The sequence below is a fragment of the Jaculus jaculus genome, chromosome 3 (genome assembly GCF_020740685.1).
Source record: "Jaculus jaculus isolate mJacJac1 chromosome 3, mJacJac1.mat.Y.cur, whole genome shotgun sequence".
NCBI classification, from domain to species: Eukaryota; Metazoa; Chordata; class Mammalia; order Rodentia; family Dipodidae; genus Jaculus; species Jaculus jaculus.
Genome location: NC_059104.1, coordinates 158,078,503 through 158,098,564, shown reverse-complemented (window position 1 = coordinate 158,098,564; position 20,062 = coordinate 158,078,503). Strand labels below are relative to the sequence as shown.

General features: G+C 37.0%; 1 protein-coding gene, 1 non-coding gene and 1 pseudogene across 7 annotated transcripts in view; 2 read left to right on the top strand and 1 right to left on the bottom strand.

The window, feature by feature from the left end:
* The window catches only part of Dlg2 (discs large MAGUK scaffold protein 2), a 1,944,997-nt gene that overhangs the window by 1,910,406 nt on the left and 14,529 nt on the right, over window positions 1–20,062 (bottom strand). For 5 of the 6 annotated variants that reach the window (XM_045145568.1, XM_045145570.1, XM_045145572.1 and 2 more), the window contains exon 2: window positions 13,308–13,439. The exons of the other annotated variant lie outside the window; for it this stretch is intronic. In XM_045145568.1, coding sequence (XP_045001503.1) covers window positions 13,308–13,439 — 132 coding nt within the window. The remainder of the gene's footprint in view (window positions 1–13,307; window positions 13,440–20,062) is intronic. 6 annotated transcript variants of the gene reach the window in all.
* On the top strand, window positions 10,463–10,599 carry LOC123459950. Its single transcript, XR_006636681.1, has one exon. It is a non-coding gene; the product is annotated as a small nucleolar RNA SNORA2/SNORA34 family (small nucleolar RNA).
* LOC105943997 lies at window positions 13,754–14,138 on the top strand (annotated as a pseudogene).

Here is a 20,062-nt window from a genome sequence, read left to right as displayed (position 1 = left end):
TTCTTTAAATTTAGGGTAACCATGAATATAACTTTCTTCATTACACATTTCTTCTCTGAATCGCCTGGTCTCTGCTATGATACCTGCCCTCTCATTTTGCTCACTATTTGTCTTGTTAACTTCCCTACATGGAAAAGCACATGGCAGATGCCATGCCGGTTCCTCCCAAGTCTCCCTACACAAACTCCTAGATTCTACTTTCCACACATTTATATGTTTACTCTGATTTCTCCTTAAAAGCTTTAGTTTTTCTTAAGTCCACAAGCTTTCAGCTTTACTCTCATCTCTTTGAGAGCCTCAGTTTCTCTTAAATCCCAATCTCCCTTAAATAAGCCCCATAGTTTGTGTTTTCCCCCTAAATAAACTTATTAATTCATAATTTATCCTTCTTGAGTCCATCTTTATTAATTCCTTACTAAACATAGGAGAGAACAAAAAACATGGGGTTCATAAATTCTGGGGAACCCCTCCTGGATCCCAAAATCTTGTATCAGTATGACAACATTTTCCTACGTAGTCTCTTGAGTTGGTGGTAGTAGCTATTTGACCCAGGTCAGACCAGTCTACCATTTAAAAACAAAATCTGTGTTGATAAAGTGATAGACATAGTAGCACTAAGTAGAATTTTTTGCTTTCTTAGTAAAGAAAAAACAATGGCTGTGAATGTTCTTCTCCCTTTCTTACTACCAATTTCCTCTTACCTGGAACAAGGTACCTGGGACAGCAAAAGCCATGCTTTGACCATAAAATAAACATAAGAGAAACACCACAATAATCACAAACATTGGCTAGAACTTTCCTGAGAAGAAAGCAGCCAAACACTAGCAGCTGCCCACCTTTACATTTTTACTGTGGAATAAAAATGTACACCCTACTGGCATATTAAGCTTTGGGCTTTAAGTATTTTTTAATTCAGGATAATACTATGAATTTGATTTATTCAAGAAACTACCTATGATTTTATCAGTTTCATCCAAAAGTTCTCATCAGAATTATACTCATTACTTTCTTACACCTTAGTTGATGCATCCCATGATAAACATGCTTATATCCCTCTCATCAACAATTACTACAAGCCGAACATAGTGTCTCTTCAATAGTAGCAGATGAGAAACATTTGGTCAAATGAAAGAAATTTAACGGACTATTTCATAGCACGCAGTGGCTGAATTAAAACCAGTTCCTGCATTCAAGCTTGCAGTCTACTGAGGAAAATCAACATGCTTCAATAACGATAGTACAGTATAATAAGCACTGTACCAAAAATATGAACAAATACTATGGCAACATAAGGGGAAAAAATGATTAATTATACCTAAAGTTAAGGATAATAACAAAGAAATATTTAACCAACTGATAAAACACTCAAATCCTTAGAATAACTGTTTATACTAAAAAAAAATATATTTACATTGGTTTTCTTTGTTATACAGTCTGTGATGGTTGGAATGTAAATGCCCCCTTAACCTCAGGTGTTTGTGAATGAGCTTCCTGCTTGGTCTCAAACAGGTGGTGCATTTGACAGGTGGAGCCCTGCTGCAGGAGGTGAACTGCTGAGGGTGGACCCTGGAGTTGCTGAGTCTACAGCTACTGCTCACACATGCTGCATTCTCTCTCTGACACCAACGTACGACGAAGTGAGCCAGCTTCCTCCACCATAATGAACCTTTCCTTGGAAACTGGAAGCCTGAAATAACACTTTTCCTCCTAGGTGCTGCTTTTGGTCCAGTGTTTTGTCCCACCAACAAGAAGCTAACGGCTAAGCAGTTCAATAAAATTTAGGTTCTGCTGGCAATTTTTAGATATTAAGGGGCTTATTCTTCTAGTAATCTTTTAGCATCTTCTTTACATTTATTGCACATGTAAATTCCCTGAAAGTAGGGCTGGAGAGATAGCGGTTAAGCGCTTGCCTGTGAAGACTAAGGACCCCGGTTCGAGGCTCGGTTCCCCAAGTCCTACGTTAGCCAGATGCACAAGGGAGCACACGCGTCTGGAGTTCGTTTGCAGTGGCTGGAAGCCCTGGCGTGCCCATTCTCTCTCTCTCCCTCTATCTGTCTTTCTCTCTATGTCTGTCGCTTTCAAATAACAAAATAAAAAATGAACAAAAAATATTTTTAAAAAAATTCCCTGAAAGTATTCCAACAATCAAAAAGTTAAGGCTATAAAACGTTAGTAATAATATCATGCTGGATATTAGAAAACACAAATGGAAAGACCTATCGTGTTCTGCTTTTTTTTACTTGTCAGCTACCACATAACTAGTGTTAGTGAGCATCATCAAATTTTCAGTTATGATATGCCTAACAGAAATAGCCAGACCCTTTCATGCTTCCAAAAAGAACTTTTGGTGTTGAACTGTCTTCCTGAGTAGAGAAGTTCATATTCCATCTCAGAATACATTCATTTTTCCTACTGCAACCATAGCACAAATAAAGGCATCCTTCCTTTAGAAACAACCAGCCTTAAAAGCAACCCAAGCACATAAACTTAGTTAAATGGTGCCATCTGGTGACATAAATCTTAAAGCAATATACAAAGTCCTGAGCTAAGAATGGCATCAACCCTTTTGATGACATTCAAGTCAAAGTGTCACACATAGGAAAGATTTGGTCCTTCCAGACATGAAACAGTGACACACTCAGATGGTGCCATTTAACAAAAGGAATTATAAGAACTGCTTGGGTCACACTGTATGCTTACCATTCTTGATTCTCAAGTTTACCACAAAACTTCAAAACCTAAGTCCAATGGGATTCCCTATCCATTTTCTAGGGGACCTTTTTAAGTCATGAATATTGAAAACGCCCTCCAGTCAGTCTCTTTCAAATCTCTGAATTTGTATAATTTTCAACATGTCAAATGTCACCTCCTGATAAAACTTTCCCTGATTCATTGCTAAATTCAGCGTATCATAGAACATGCTATGTATCATTTGTCCTTTTCTCCTTTGTATCATTTATCACAATTATAAACTATGCAATTTCAATTAATGCTTATCTCCCAGGTGCCTATCAGAGAGCTTGGCACTGTTTCAAAAGTATTGTGAGCCAGGCGTGGTGGCCCAGGCCTTTAATCTCAGCACTTGGAAGGCAGAGGTAGGAGGATCACTGTGAGGTCAAGGCCACCCTGAGACTACATAGTGAATTCCAGATCAGCCTGGGCTTGAGTAAAACCGTACGCTGAAAAAGAAAAAAATTGACTAAATGAATGTGTAAATAGAGTAGGAAAGTATTGTCTCTCCTATCTTCTAACTCAAATCCTATCAGTGACAAGATTTATTATTTCAAGTTTTCGTTTTCTATAAAAGCTCTCCTTTCAGTACTGATCTACAGTAATCTTCTCTGAATTCCTGTAGTACTTTGGTCCAGCCCCTGGAGTTTAATTCTTGGCTATATGCTATGTTGTGCTTCTGTGCACTTGTTAATATTACCTTCCCAATTGGTTTAAAGGGTTAACTGCTCATTAAGGTCAGGTTTTAACTCCATAACATCCATCTCTACAAGTCTATATAAAAGCTACATAAATACTTTGTAAACTATTACTACTCAGCTTGCAATAGCTAAAACAACCACAATTCTTTTATTTAAAGGAGCACTACAATCAAATAAGTAGGAACATGGTGAACTGTAGTATCCAAGAGTTTAACATTTACTGTTTTAGTCAATCAAGATTTATTTGAAGGTCCATAATGTACTTTGGTTTGTTTCATTGGAGCATATACATTTAGATTGTAAGTAGCAGCAAGAATCGCCTAGTGAGTGCCTATTGTACATGGTTCAATAGCAACATATCCTTGTAGCTTTGCTATTCTGTATCCATAAGAACATAGGTGGAAACTATAATTATATGTTCAAAGGAGAAAATAACTTAAATGTACACTGCTGATCTTCAGGGGAAATTAGATTCAATAATAATATTTGTGAATTTGTGCATTCTCAAAGCTCTCAAGAAATGTCTCAGAATGATAAAAGTTCATTAATATTCTAACCAGATTAATATCAGATCCTTATAAAAACTAAAATAAGGAAAAGCTATTGTGAGGCTGGGGATGTATTCCAATAGAGTACTTACTTAGCATATCCAAGGCCCTGAGTTAAATGCCCATCACCCCAAAACCAAAAGGAACACTACCGTAATATCTTTTCAAATTCATGGGTAATATTCAAATACTCTTTTTTTTTTAATTTATTTTTTATTTGAGAGCGACAGACACAGAGAGAAAGACAGGTAGAGGGAGAGAGAGAGAGAATAGGCATGCCAGGGCTTCCAGCCTCTGCAAACGAACTCCAGACGCGTGCACCCCCTTGTGCATCTGGGTAACGTGGGACCTGGGGAACCGAGCCTCAAACCGGGGTCCTTAGGCTTCACAGGCAAGCGCTTAACCGCTAAGCCATCTCTCCAGCCCTCAAATACTCTTATTTGATTCCCTGATGGCCAAATATCTAGCCATTAAAAACAGTTGTTCAGCAGCTGGGAAGACCACTCAGCAGGCAAAGCACTTGCTTGGAAAACCTGCCAGACATGTTTAATTCCCAAGACGTCCACATAAGCCAGACACAACCAGTGGCAGGAGCATCTAGTGTTGTTTATAGTGGCAAGAGGCCCTGACGTGCATACATGTGCAAATAGTTTTTTAAAGAAATACAGGTTCAAAATGATTCATAATCACCTAAAATAGTTATTAAAACATCAGTGCTGAGCCCTATTTCCAAAGTTTCTGACTCAGTAGCTCTGGGTATGACTCAGGTGACTAGTGCTGCTGATACAGGATACACAAACTACAATTTGAAAAGCTCTGTTTTAAAGAATTTGAGCCAAGTTATTACAAAGTAACATTGTTGTGCAATTGTGCACCATAATCTATAAATACTCTTTAATTTCCTTATAATCAGGTGATAAAAGTAAACACTACTATTAAAAGTTAAAACCAAAATAACCATACAGTGTTTGAAGTAGGTGTTATTTTGAAATAAAAATATTACATTAGAATTATTTTTAACTTGGATTGAAATGCAACAAAAACTCGTACACACATTTATTTTGTACCCTTATAACCACTATAATTTAATAATTAAATAATTGTTTCTATAAAGTTTATTTTACCTTACTTGACTTGCTTTACTTGTCCATTAAGTATACAGTTGACTCTTGTAACCTTGTGCCTCCAACAATGTCTAACACTTAACAAGTATTTAAACAACTGATTATATGAATAAAGATATATTGATGATTATTACTATTGTTATCATTATTAAGGCCTCACATATTGTGAGTACAAAAGCAAATTAAATATAACCCCTGCCATCACAGAGCACTGAATAAAGACTTTGAAGGAATATATATATTCAAGTGACCATAAGGCTTTAATAATACAACCAAAAGGCCATGAAACATAATGAAAGGGCTGGTTAAAGCTTTTGATAAGTACAGATGTGGTAGAACACTTCAAGAAGCAGATGATAAATCCCAATATATATTGGGACTATTGGAATGGTCTCAGGAATCCCTACAGTTCTCTGTTATTACTTATATAAATGAAAAGCACTCTAATCTAAAACAAAGTCTGACCTGTGAGATTAAATGGTCTGAATAAAACTGGATGAGCACTTTTCTAAGACGTGACTACTGGAAGAATTCTCAAGAAAGTATCATTTTACTACCTTCTCCCTTCTAAATTTTTCCAAATGATTTCCCCCTTAAACAAGGTAGTGAGATACAGGGTTAAATTACGTAAACAGAAGCCAGGCATGGTGGTACATGCCTTTAATACCAGCACTCAGGAGGCAGAGGTAGGAGAATTGCCATGAGTTCAAGGCCACCCTGAGACTACATAGTGAATTCCAGGACAGCCTGAGCTAGAGTGAAACCCTACCTCAAAAAAAAAAAAAAAAAAATTATATAAACAAAGTTTTATAAGGAGATAAAAGTATGATACGTATGTATGTATATCTGACTACATAATGACTATTACACCATTTTATTTTCTTTAAATTTTCAAAACAGGTCTAGATGCATAGTATACAAATAATCATTTTCCACCTTGCTTCTTTATCACCTAAATGAAGAACAAATAACCTAATAGAGTGCCTTGAACATTCGTACGTTTTAACCACTGTTACTTTTAAAAGATTTAAATTAATTTATAAAGCTTTGTGGAATTTCAATTCACTTATATTCAAAGTCTGAAATATGTTGATATTGTAATTACCATAAAACTGCAATTACCCATTGGATATTTTTTCCTCAGCAGTACCACAAGATGTCACTCTAAGCCCAACATCTACAAGTGTAGCTTCTAGCATATTGAAAATAAGTTTTCATTTTTCAAACTTTAATGGTGTTTTTAGTTATATTGAAACTATAACATTGGGAGTTTCATCAAAGTGATTTTATAATGTAAAACATAAATAAAATATATTCAATGTTAACCTTCCTAAATTCTTATTTTTAGATTTTCTACCTATAACCACCAGCATTAAAAAGCAATGAAAGGCAGGCGTGGTGGTGTACACCTTTAATCCCAGCACTTGAGAGGCAGAGGTAGGAGGATCACCATGACTTCAAGGCTACACTGAGACTATATAGTGAATTCGAGGTCAGCCTGGAATAAAGTGAAACCCTACCTCAAAAAATAAAATAAAATAAAATAAAATAAAATAAAGCCAGGTGTGGTGGTGCACACATTTAATCTCAGCACTAGGGAGGCAGAGGTAGGAGGATCGCCAAGAGTTCAAGGCCACCCTGAGACTACATAGTGAATTCCAGGTCAGTCTTGACCAGAGTAAGACCCTATCTCAAAAAAACAAAATAAAATAAAAAGCAATGAAAATGGTCAGTATACTCGTTTCTTTTAGAATAGCATTCACAAGGTACTGTGATAGATTTCTAGCAGAGTAAATAAATATAAATAAATAAATAAATGTGCTATATTGAATGGAGTATTTTTTCAAGTTTAGCTTGTTGCTTTTGTCAAGAAAAATAATTGTTGGGCTGGAGAGATGGCTTAGCAGTTAAACGCTTGCCTGTGAAGCCTAAGGACCCCAGGTTGAGTCTTGATTCCCAGGACCCACATTAGCCAGATGCACAAGGGGGCGCCCACGTCTGGAGTTCGTTAGCAATGGCTGGAGGCCTTAGTGCTCCCATTCTCTCTCTCTCTCTCTCTCTCTCTCTCTCTCTCTCTCTCTCTCTCTTTCTCTCTCTCTGCCTCTTTCTCTCTCTATCTGTCGCTCTCAAATAATAAAAATAAAAACCAAAAAAAAATTTTAAAAAGAAAAATAATTGTTTATATCTTTTTTTTTTTTTTTGAGAGAGACAGACACAGAGAGAGAAAGACAGATAGAGGGGGAGAGAGAGAATGGGCACACCAGGGCTTCCAGCCTCTGCAAGCGAACTCCAGACGCGTGCGCCCCCTTGTGCATCTGGCTAATGTGGGACCTGGGGAACCGAGCCTCGAACCGGGGTCCTTAGGCTTCACAGGCAAGCGCTTAACCGCTAAGCCATCTCTCCAGCCCTGTTTATATCTTTTGATAGCAAATGTTTCTCTTAAAATATTATTAATGGGCTGGAGGGATGGCTTAGCAGTTAAGGTGCTTGCCTGTAAAGCCAAAGGATGCAGGTTCAATTCCCCAGGAACCATGTTAGCCAGATGCACAAGGGGGCACACACATCTGGAGATCATCTGCAGCGGTTAGAGGCCCTGGTGCGCCCAGTCTCTCCCTCTCTCTCTCTCTCTCTCTCCCCCCCCCTTTCTCTGTCAGATAAATAAATAATATTTTTTAAATATTATTAATAAAATAATTGAGGGCCAGAGCAATTGCTCAGTGGTTGAGGCACTGCTGCAAAGCCCAACTGCTGGGATTCAATTCCCCAGTACCCACATAAAGCCAGATGCACAGTGGTGCATGCATCTGGAATTTGTTGGCAGTGGCTAGAGGCCCTGGTGTGCCCATTCTCTAGCTAGCAAGCTAGCTCTAGCTCTATTTCAATATGCCTGAATATAAATAAATATTTTAAAAATGACTGAGCCGGGCGTGGTGGTGCACACCTTTAAACCCAGCACTTGGGAGGCAGAGGTGGGAGGATTGCCATAAATTCAAGGCTACCCTAGGTCAGCCTGAGCTAGAATGAAAACATACCTTGATAAACAAAATAAAATAACTGAAAGCAATCTACATAAATGCAAAAGATACATACAAAACCACATATAAATAAACTACATCACTGTTTTACACATTAATGAACAGCAAGCACTAACTTCTTTGGTTTGGTTTGGTTTGGTTTGGTTTGGTTTGGTTTGGTTTGGTTTGGTTTGGTTTTTCCAAGGTAGGGTCTCATTCTCTGCCCAGTCTAACCTGGAATTTACTGTAGTCTCAGGGTGGCCTCCAACTCACAGTGATCCTCCTACCTCTGCCTCTCCAATGCTGGGATTAAAAACATGTGCCACCATGCTCGGGCTGATCACTACCTTTCAAACACTCAGGAGCCGTAGATTGTTGCTAGAAAATTTTCAGTACCAGGAATGGGCTATCTTCCAGTGAGTTGTTGGCCAGGAAGGTCCCTGAGGCACCCAAAACATTAGAGGCCATTGCTGAGGCCCTTGGTTTTTTTTTTTTTGTTTGTTTAAAAAAATTTTTTATAATTTTTTTATTAATTAGTTTTGTACTCAGCAAATACAGTCAGTTTGGGTTAGGGTTATTTATTTATTTATTTATTTGCAGGCAGAAAGAGACAGAAGACAGACAGACACAAAGAATGGGCTCACTAGAGCCTCTAGCCGCTGCCAACAAACTCCTGATGCATGTCCCATTTTTTGCATATGGCTTTACGTGGGTACTAGGAAATTGGACTCAGGTCATTAGGCTTTGTAGGAAAGCCCTTTAACCACTAAGTCATCTCTCCAGCCCCTTGTTACATGGTGTTTATTTTGAGTCCTTAAAGAAAATGTACAGTAAAACATTGGATAATAATAATAAATTAGTAATCGTTATTTTGCTATCTATAAAGAGCTTAATGCAAAATTTTGTTCTGATACATAGTGCTCCATTCTTAGTACTAGGATTTATCCTCAAGTGGTTTTCAAAGGCCAGCTAATGTGAATATATACCTTCAAATCTGGGCATTGGGATTACTTACATAACAGCATTTTACAGATTACTATTATGTCTCATTTTATAAGGGAAATTCAAGCTACACTACAGGCTTTTATCCAGGATATTTATCCTTCACTTAAAATAATGGCAAAATGAAATTGCTGGTCAGTCACTTGCCTTCTTATCCCTGAGGTAATGGTGTTGTCAAGCGGTCTCATTACCAAAAGGGTAGAAGTATCTAAATCATCCAACAATACTTTATCCAAATCAAGTATTCAAAAGCTCAACTTCTCAAAAGAAGTAACCAGTCTAAACTAAACACATCATGCGCATCAATTTAGGCACATTGCCATTTAGTTAATGGCCTTTCCTAATCATCTAGTACACAACACTATTAATATTTAATTGAGAAATTTGTGGTTTAAAATGTTCTGTAAAATACCATTCTCTAATGCAATGGTTGTTTAAATCCTGTAAGACTGCACTTAGAGTTGTTTTTATTTAATACTGGCTGAAATGATTACAGCTATTTGTGTCATTAATTATTCGCTGATACAATAAATTATGTTAAAAGATAAACCCACAAGCAAAATACTATAAAGCTTTTTACATCCATTTAAATTCAACAAATTAATCTTAATGTTTTCTCAATTTAATGTTTAATTTTACTGGAACTATAACACTGGGGCTTTACTAGTAAGTACCCTTGTAATTTAAAACACAAAACATTTCCAACATTGAATTTAGTAAGTTACTACTTTTAGATTTTCTATCCATAAGCCTTCAGCATTTAAAAGAAAAAAACAATGAAAATTTCCAGTAGACTCAGTTATTTCTCCTAAAATGCATTGTATTGTTGCCTTTTATGCACAAGTTGCTGGGCTTGATCTCTGCAAATAAATAAATAGGTAAATAAATAAACTAAAATGTACTGTTAAGAGTTTTTGAATTTAATTTATTGCTTGATTGAGAAAAATGTTTGTTTATATATTTTTTATTTTATTTTATTTATTTGAGAGAGAAAAACGGGGAAAGGACCAAATAAAGAGAATGGGCATGTCAGGGCCTTCAGCCACTGCAAATGAACTCCAGATGCATGCACAACCTTGTGCATCTGGCTTGTGAAGGTCCTGAAGAATTGAACCTGGGTCCTTTGAATTCACAGTCAAACACCTTAAGCACTAAGCCATCCCTCCAGTCCTGTTTATATCTTTTACTAGTTATTTTTTTCTCTTGAAATAGTATGAAGGAAATAGTTAAAAGCTAACCACATAACTGCAAAAGATGTCTATATATGCCCATATGAGATAAACAATGTCCTTTTGTTCTTCATAATTTTTAATGGTTTGATTCATAAAAAAATCATAAGATGGTTAGCCCTGAATCAAGGCTGGCAGTTGGCTGAAGCTGTTGGTTTCAAGCAGGAGCCTAAAGAAATGTCTTTCTATGGTCTGTTGGCCATTTCAGAAGTTTGGAAATGTAATGGTCAATTCATTAGAAAGAAACATCTGGCTGGAAAAAAAAAAGTCAGAAGATGGGCTAGAGAGACAGCTTAGTGGTTAAAGCGCTTGCTTGCAAAGCCTAAGGACTCAGGTTCAGCTCCCCAGAACCCACATAAGCTATATGCACAAGGTGACACATAAGCACAGGTGCCACATGCACACAAGGTGCACTTGCATCTGGAGTGCACTTGTGTCTGGAGTTCATTTGCAGTGGGTAAGGCCCTAGCACACCAATTCATTCTCATTCTTCCCCTCTCTCTCTCTCTCTCTCTCTCTCTCTTTCTTTCTCATAGAAAAAAAAAACAAAACAAAATATAAGAAGTGCTAAAGTTTTCACCAGCAAATTTTGCAGTTCTGGATCATAAGTTTCTCAGAAGAAAGAAAGGTGAAGAGTGCTTACTTTAAAAATGAAAGCAGAACATGTGATACATGAATCTGGAGTTTATTTGCATTGTTTGCATTGGCTGGAGGCCCTGGCATGCCCATTCTCACTCTTTCTCTCTCTCCCCCTCTTTCTGTCCCAAATAAATAAATTTTAAAAATCTTAAAAATATATTTTTTAATTGAGCTGGGAAATGGAACCAGCCTAGATGTCCCTCAACTGATGAGTAGATAATGAAGATGTGGCACATTTATACAATGGAGTTCTATTCAGCAGTAAAGAAAAATGAAGTTATGAAATTTGCAGAAAAATGGATGGATCTGGAAAGGATTATACTAAGTGAGGTAACCCAGGCCCAGAAAGCCAAGCGCCACATGTTCTCCCTCGTATGTGGATCCTGGCTACAGATGATTGGGCTTCTGCATGAGAATGAAAATACCTAGTAGCAGAGGCCAGTAAGTTAAAAAGGAGACATAAAGGGAAGAGAAAGGAAAGGAGGAGGGTACTTAATAGGTTGATATTGTATATATGTAAGTACAATGATTGTTATGGGGAGGTAATATGATGGAGAATGGAATTTCAAAAGAGAAAGTGGGGGGGGGAGGTAATTAACATGGGATTTTTTTATAATCATGGAAAATGCTAATAAAAATTATATATATATATATATATATATATATATATATATATATATATATATATATATATATATATTTTAAGGGCTGGGGAAATGGCTTAGTAGTTAAGGCATTTTCCTGTGAAGCCTAAGGACCTGGGTTCGACTCCCCAGGACCCATGTAAGCCAGATGCACAAGGGGGCACATGCATCTGCAGTTTGTTTGCAGTGTCTGGAGGCCCTGGTGCACCCATTCGCTCTTTCTCTCTCTCAAATAAGTAAAAAAATATTTTTAAATATAGTAAAAAAGAAAAATTTTCAGGGTAATTTGAATACCACACAATTCACCTATTGAAAGTTTTCAATTCAGTGATTAGTTATGTTTAGAGTTCTAAGACCACCACCAATTTTACAGCATTTCTATCACTCTTTTCAGAGACCCTATAACCATGAACACTCATTCATTTTTCTTAACATTTCCAGCCCATGTCATTCACTCTTTCTTTCTATACAGAGTTGCCTGAGCCAGACACTTCATGACAGGGGAACTGCAAACACTTTGAGATCTCCTGTGCATAGCTTTAGAACTTATACTTAACTGTGTTTTCCATGTTCACACATTTTGTACTATGTGTCTGTATTCTACTTATTACATTGCCAAATCTATTCCTCTGTATGGATATTCCTCATTTCCTTGTCCGTTCCTCAGTTGAGGAATTGGGATGTTCCTCTTCCTACCGTGGCTATCGTGAGTGACGTATTTATGAATGTATCCATACACATATTTGTATATACACTTATGCTTTTGTTTCTCTTAAGTCTGTTCCTAGGACTAACATGGTTGAGGCCTGTAGTGGTTTGATTCAGGTGTCCCTCATAAAATTACATGTTCTGAATGCTAGGTTCCAAGTTGGTGGCAACCTGGGCATTAGAGCCTCCCGGAGCTGATGTATTCTGGGGGACAGGTTCATGGGTGTCAGCTTCCCCTTGCCAGTGTTTGCTGTTGTCCACCTGATGTTGACCAGGAGGTGATGTCCACCCTTTGCTCATGCCATCCTTATCCTCTGCCATCATGGAGCTTCCTCTTGAGTCTATAAATCAAAATAAACCCTTTCCTCCCACCAAAAAAAAAAAAAAAAAATGAAAGCAGAACTTTGATTTTTGAGTAGAATGTGACCCAAGTATTTTGTGTTAACCAATTTATTCTATAGAGAAGATGACTTTTTTCTATAGTACACTCACCCTCAACTTTTCACAACAAATTATTCAAAGTTTTATCTGAGTAAATTTGTTCCATACAAAATATTCCTCTTGAATACTTTATTTATTTGAAAGTAAAGAGAAGAGAGAGAGAATGGGCAACCCAGGACCTCTTGACACTTCAAATTAACTCAAGATGCATGCGCCACTGTGCATCTGACTTTACATGGGTACTAGGGAATGCAACCTGGGCCAACATGCTTTGCAAGCAAACACCTTTAACCATGGAGTCAACTTTCCAGTCTCCTAAATATTCCTTCAATGTTGATATTTTTAGTAACCTATCCTTCGTGTCTATTTTATATAATAATTTTTTAGGTAAAAATTAAATAAGAATAAAGAAAAATCTTATTTTTGAGGAACAAGAAAAATATCACAGTTTGAAATTTAGTAAACATAAATTCAAACTAATGAGACCAATTTCTATTAAGATTGTCAATAATTTCTGTAATACATACCCAGCAAAGCTTGAAATAAGCTGCTCTTAAAAATACTCATCACCTTTTTAACAGCATTTTTCAACAGCTGCTCCTCTGGTTTTCTTAATTTTTTGCAGTATTCTTCCAGTAATGATAAAGCTCGGTCAGTATCTGAAAAACACAGTTTTAGAATTCTATATATAGTCCTGGAACAACTACAAACTAAATTCTTCTATCCTATCCTATAGCTATTCCTAACTTCATGACACAAAATATAATAAAATGCTAGTATGTTCCATAAGTGACATAAAATTCATCATTATACTCAATACCTAATTTCATTAACCCACTTTTATTTCTTTATAATCTTGTGTTCCAAAGGAATCTGTAACTATGAAACAACACACAAAGTTATGATTCCTTTTGTCAAAAGAAAAAGAAATCTGCTCTTTCTACCATCTTCCCATGTGGCCAACACGGTGCACATGACTGTCCCGGCAAATGCTGTCAAGAGCATCAACAATACTGAAAGCAGAGGCAAATTCCAAGTTCTTATTAGGCCGTGCTCCCAAGTCATCATTCAGTTTCTAACAGTGATGATGAATCATGGTTACATTGGCTAGTTTGAAATCCCTGATGATCACAGAGCTGGGAAATTGTTGTGAACCTCACAGGCAGGTTAAACAAGTGTGGAGTGATCAGCCCCAGATTTGATGTACAGCTCAAAGACTTAGAAAAATGGCAGAATAATTTGCTCCCATCCGTCAGTTTGGTTTCATTGTAATGACAACCTCAGCTGGCATCATGGACCATGAGGAAACAAGACAAAAACACACAGGAGGGAAAATCCTGGGATTTTTATCCCCCTAGGGGTATAAAGAAAGCATACATATGAATAAAATGTCTCGGTGGAAGAAAAAAAAAAAGAAAAAGAAAAAAATCTGTCTTAAAGTTGATGACTGTCTGCAAAATAATGTCTAGTTTTTAACCAGAATTTGGAGGTTTCCTTTCCATAATAAACTTATAGCCTATGTTCCCACCCTATTTCTCAAGAGATGCACCACCTGTTTCCAACATGCACAGTGCTCAAGTCATACTGAATTAGTCACTTTCTCTGCTTTTTCTCACCTCTGTGTTTGTCTTTGCTCCTAATATTCCCTGTACTGGAATCTCCTACCCAATACTACTATTTCTCCCAAGAATCAGTGTTGCAATTTTAAAAGGGCTTGTTATTAACTAGATTTGAATCTGAAACCTACTTAGCAGCTGCGTGTGGTCTATAACAGGAATCTTTTGGGGTATATGTGTAATGTGTATATGATATGTGTGGTGGTTTGAATAGAATAGATGGCCCCCAATATATTCAGTTTTTTATTGTTTGTACTTTACATCTGTAGCCACCTGGCTGGAGGTAATGTCACTGGGTGATCTTAAGGTGTGGTGGTGGGTTTCAGATTTCAATCTAAAGATATGCAAAGTGTGCCTAGCTGGAGTTCCTGAAGTGTGCTGTGTGGCTTTTGACCTTTAGGCTTGTACTTCTCTCTTTCCACTTGATACTGTGAAGGCAGGCCAGCTTCTTCTGCCATTTGTGGAACTTCCCCTGGATCTATAGTCTTCAATAAATATCCCGTCCTCCATAACTGTGTCTGGTCCAAAAGTTCATCTCCGTGAACCTGAAGCTGTCTGCTATAATATGTATGTGTTTGTGTATGTGCATGTGCAGGAAATACTCATGAAGTCAGAGGACATCAGATGTCAATCCTCACCTACCTCATTTTGAGTGAAGGGCTCTTACTGTTCACATCTCCATTCACTGGGCATACTTGTCTCTGGACATCTCCTGTCTCAAATTCCCCATCTTGCCTAGGCATGATCAGATTACAGAAGCCCACCAAAGCTTCCAACTTTTTACCTAAGATCTAGGGATCTGAACTCAGGTATTCATGATTGCATTGCAAGTACTTTATCTATTAAGCCATCTCCCCAACCCTATTTAATTTTCTGAATTTCACCTTACAGGTATTAGGAATAAATAAAATAATGTATGGATAACGTTTAGCACAAGGTCTACCACATAGTCAGTAGCTAAAAACCTACCTTCCCATAATGAAGATCTCATTCAAATTCTCCTTTCCTGTAAAGCCATCTCTGATGGCTAAAATTAATCACTATCTCCCCTTCTTTAAACCAGTTTGTGCACAATACTCTATATCATGCTACCATAAGACTTTCTGAAACAGATGTCTTCATCTCTCCAAAACAAAATATTCTTGGAAAAGTCACCAGAGTGACATTTTACATGTAGTAATAAAATTGTCCTCAAATTTTAAAAGCTCTGTCTCCCTTGCAAAGTGCCGCTTTAGGAAGTATGCATTTATATATTTAAATAAAATTTGTTGAGCACTGTATTTATATACAAAACATTCCTTTCTCCTGAACCTCTCCTACAACTTTTCTTTGCTGATGTTACATAAATCAGAAAGCTACTTCAACAAACTCCTCACATAACATACACTCACACCTGAAACTGTTCCCATCTTTCAATCCACCTTTCTTTACTAGAAATCAAGTACTTACACTTCTATCAAAAGTCAAGTTATCCACTATCTTCTCTTCCCTACTCAGAGGACACTGTTTCATCAACTGTTATTCTTCTCCCAATTATTCCTATTAGCACAAAAATAAACTGGAATACCAGTAACTTTCAAAATGTTTCTTGACCCATAACTTCCCTTCAACTAACTATAGTCCCCATTAGTCTGCTCTACTTTATAATAAAACTCCTTAATATTTGCTGTCTCCACATCCTTTCCTTTCATTCCCTTTTAATACTCCTCGAGTCAGCCTTTCCTATAACTTCATAAAAACAGCTCTGGCCAATGTCGCCTATTATATCCTTATTAACAAAGTCAATGCTCAATTAGTTTTTGGCAAATTCTTGTAATCACAGCCTAGTAGGGGCTGGAATTGATAAATGAGTAATTCTAATATAAATATAGCTTAGATTTGAAACATCACTTAACATGGCCTGTGTAAAGGCTTGGTCACCAGCCTATAGCACTACTGGAATATGGTAGAGCCATTAAGAGGCAGGGCCAAATCAGAAGAAATTAGGTTCTTCGGGGCATGCCCTTGATAGGGACACTGGAACCTCCACTATCTCTGAACCCCTCAGCTTCCATTCCATGAACAGGCCTCCCACCATGGTGCAGTAAGCCACTACGAGGCCAAAGAAACAGCAGGACCAAGTGAGTATGGACTAAAATCTCTAAAACTATGATTCAAAAGAATCAAGTCTCAATTAGTAGCACTTGCCATTTTCAAGGAGCAAATACTACAAGTAAGATCAATTTCAAGCTAGCAACATGTCATCACTAAACACAAACCAAGGAAGATATGTACAACATTAAGTCATTATACAGGGTTTCAACCACATGAATACAGAAGAGACAACTCCAAGGGCAGAGGTAGTATCAAGATGGAAAATAATTAAGAACTCTTGAGTTTTAATGAGTAACATAATTTATTTCCAACATAATTTTATTTTATATAAAATTGTATACTATTTCAAATGGTTATGTTTAACAACTAGCTTGCAAATTTGCCATAAAGACTAATGATCAGCTCTTACAAGTTAGTACAAGCCAGCTCCAGTTCATTACTGCCTCAAGTCAGCATTTTTCTATAGGTTTTCCTCACACATTACCCTGATACCAAAACCACATGAGGACAAAAAAAAAAAGAAAGAAAGGCTATAGGACAATATCTTTGATGAACAAAAAAAAAAATCCTCAACAAAATGGCAATGAACTGAATATAACAACACATTAAAAAGAAAATTCAAAAGAAAAGAAAGAAAGAAAATTCATCGGTGGCACAAAGAGCCCAATATATGCAAACCAATAAATGTGATACACAGCATCATTAGAATATAGGACAAAAATCATAAGGTCATCTCAATAGATGAAGAAAAGGCATCTGATAAAAATTCAACATCCCTTCAAGGTGAAAATGCTGAATAAAGTAAGTATAGAAAGCTGGGCATGGTGGTACATGCCTTTAGTCCCAGCACTGGGAAGGCTGAGGTAGGAGGGTTGCTGTGAGTTCAAGGCCAGCCTAAGACTATATAGTGAATTCTAGGTCAGCCTAGGCTAGAGTGAGACCCTACTTGAAGAAAAAAATAAGTATAGAAGAAATATACCTCACATAATATAGTTCACATGAATATATACTTATACATTTCTATAAAACTCTGATTTAAAGAAAAGAAAAGGAAAGAAAAGAAAAGAAAAGAAAGAAAGAACGAACTGCCTCACTAGGAGCCCAGACTGGCCTCAAATTTACTGTTGTCCAGGACTACAAGCATATACTACCACACTTAGCCTTAGAACTTTAAGTTCTAAGACCCTATTGCTAAAGATACCACATATTTGGGCTGCAGAACACTGAGAAATCAAGCTGGATCTGAACTAAAAGTCTCCTCCCTATTGAAGAAGTTATGCCTATTGTAGAAAAGTCATCAGCGCTCTTAACCAGAAGTTAAGGACTCTGCAAGCTTTATGACTGGCCGCCAGGCCAAATGTTCCAACTGGTATAATGGTGCAGGTCTGTTGTGGGAGAAAACAAATGCCCTTTGATTGGATTCAATTCAGTTGGGAGGGAATTCATGCCTGGTACTAAAAACCTAATCAAAAGACCATGGCTGGGAAGATCATAAGCCCTAGTGGGGAAATTACTGTTGTTGTCTGGCTAAATTGATTGATTACACCCACCAAACTACCCTCTAAATAATTATGCTTATGGCTACATATTAATGCGACTCTCAACTTTTGGTTAGAGCTTTTTGTTTTTGCTTTTTTTCAGACAGCAGTGACCAGTGGGGAGACTTGAAGCTCATCAAAGTGCTGAGAAAAAGTGACAGTGATGTAATCAGACTGAGCAATCTATATCACACCCTTGAAGGCTCAGTAACCATTGTGAAAGAGGCAGTGGAAAGAATGTCAGAGCCAAAGGAAAGGGAGGAGTACTTTGAAATATGGTCTTCCAGACATAAAGTGGCAGTGGCATTCATGACATTACAGTAATGATATCTACACATGCCCTACATAATACCGGGTGGGGGAGAAATGATAACATCAAAATAGGAAAGAGACTAGTTAGAAAGAAGAAGGAATTCAGTGGAGGGGGGAGAATATGGTAAAGGAAAAAGGAAGGATAATATGAGGGGAATATGATCATGGTATGTTGTCTGTGTGCAAAGGCTGTCAATGAAAAATTATTTTTTTGCCAGGCGTGGTGGTGCACACCTTCAATCCCAGTACTGAGGTGTCACAAGCAGAAGGATCATGGTGAGTTTAAGGCCAGCGTGAGACTACATAGTGAATTCCAGGTCAGCCTTGGCTAGCGTAAAACCCTACCTCAAAAAAAAAAGTTAATTTTTAAAAATAACTTAAATTTTTAAAATTCTTTCATATTTTATCTATGCAACATTTTAATACTTTGGGAACATAGAAAATACTTTAATTTTCATCTTGACAGTAAGCAAACAGCAGTTTCTCTGAAATAATGGACTCTTGACCTCATTTTCTAAACCATCCCTACCCACTACTTACTAATGAAGATATCAAAAATACCACAACTATACTATACCTTTACATATCCTTCTGGAGTCTGATCCCATTATTAATTCTCTCTAGTGCCTAAAGACTTAAGTGTCTCTATTTTATTTTTTTGAGAGATAGTATGGACATACCAGGGCCCTTGCCACTGCAAATGAACTCCAGATGTATGCATCACTTTGTGCCTCTGGCTTTATGTGAGTAGTATGGACTCAAATCTGAGCCATCAGGCTTTGAAAGCAAGTGGCTTTAAAAACTTACTGATCTTCACAGCACAAAGTTAAGTATTCCTAGTATTTTCATGTATTAAAGTGATTTTTGAAAATCTAATAAATGACACATCTTTTTCTACCAATCTCTTAAATTATAAATGTGAAGCCTGTTTGTTTGTTATGTATTTTTTAATGTCTGTGACATTTTGTAGGTCTTTATTTGGTTATGTATACTTGCGAAGGTCGACTTTCAAAGCTAATAATATTCCTATAATCACATGACAAGATACTTTAATAAGGGAGGGACTCATTTATTCAACATTTATATATTAACCAATGAATGAAAATACTACATTGATTCAAAACAGATAAATATTCTTTAAACCAGCAAAATTCATGTCTCATCTTAGTATGAGAAACATCTAATATATAAAATGCTAGAATATAAGAAAAAATAGATATAATCAAATTTCTTAGACAACTTAGGGTTCACATACCAGCATCTAGTGCTGGAAAGTCACAGTTTGGTGATTTATTTTGTTTTTTATTGTTTTGAGGTAGGGTCTTGCTCTAGTCCATACTGACCTAGAATGCACTATGTAGTCTCAGGCTGGCCTGGAACTCTCAGCAATCCTCCTACCCCAGCCTCCTGAATGCTGAGCTTCTTTCAATTACTGATAATGATTATCACCTAGTGTCAATTCCATTATGCTTTTCAACACCCTCTACATAATTCTCACCTCTCTGGTTTAATAATGTTTATCCTGAGAGTAATCTAAAACTAGACAGCTATCCAATGATGATAATAAAACTAACAGGCAAAATGACCAGGATACTGTCATACCTTGTTTACCACGACTAGAGAGATGGCACTTGCCTGCAAAGCCTAAAAACCCAGGTTCTACTCCCTAGTACCCATATAAAACCAGATGTGCAAGGTGAAGCAAATCTGGAGTTCATTTGC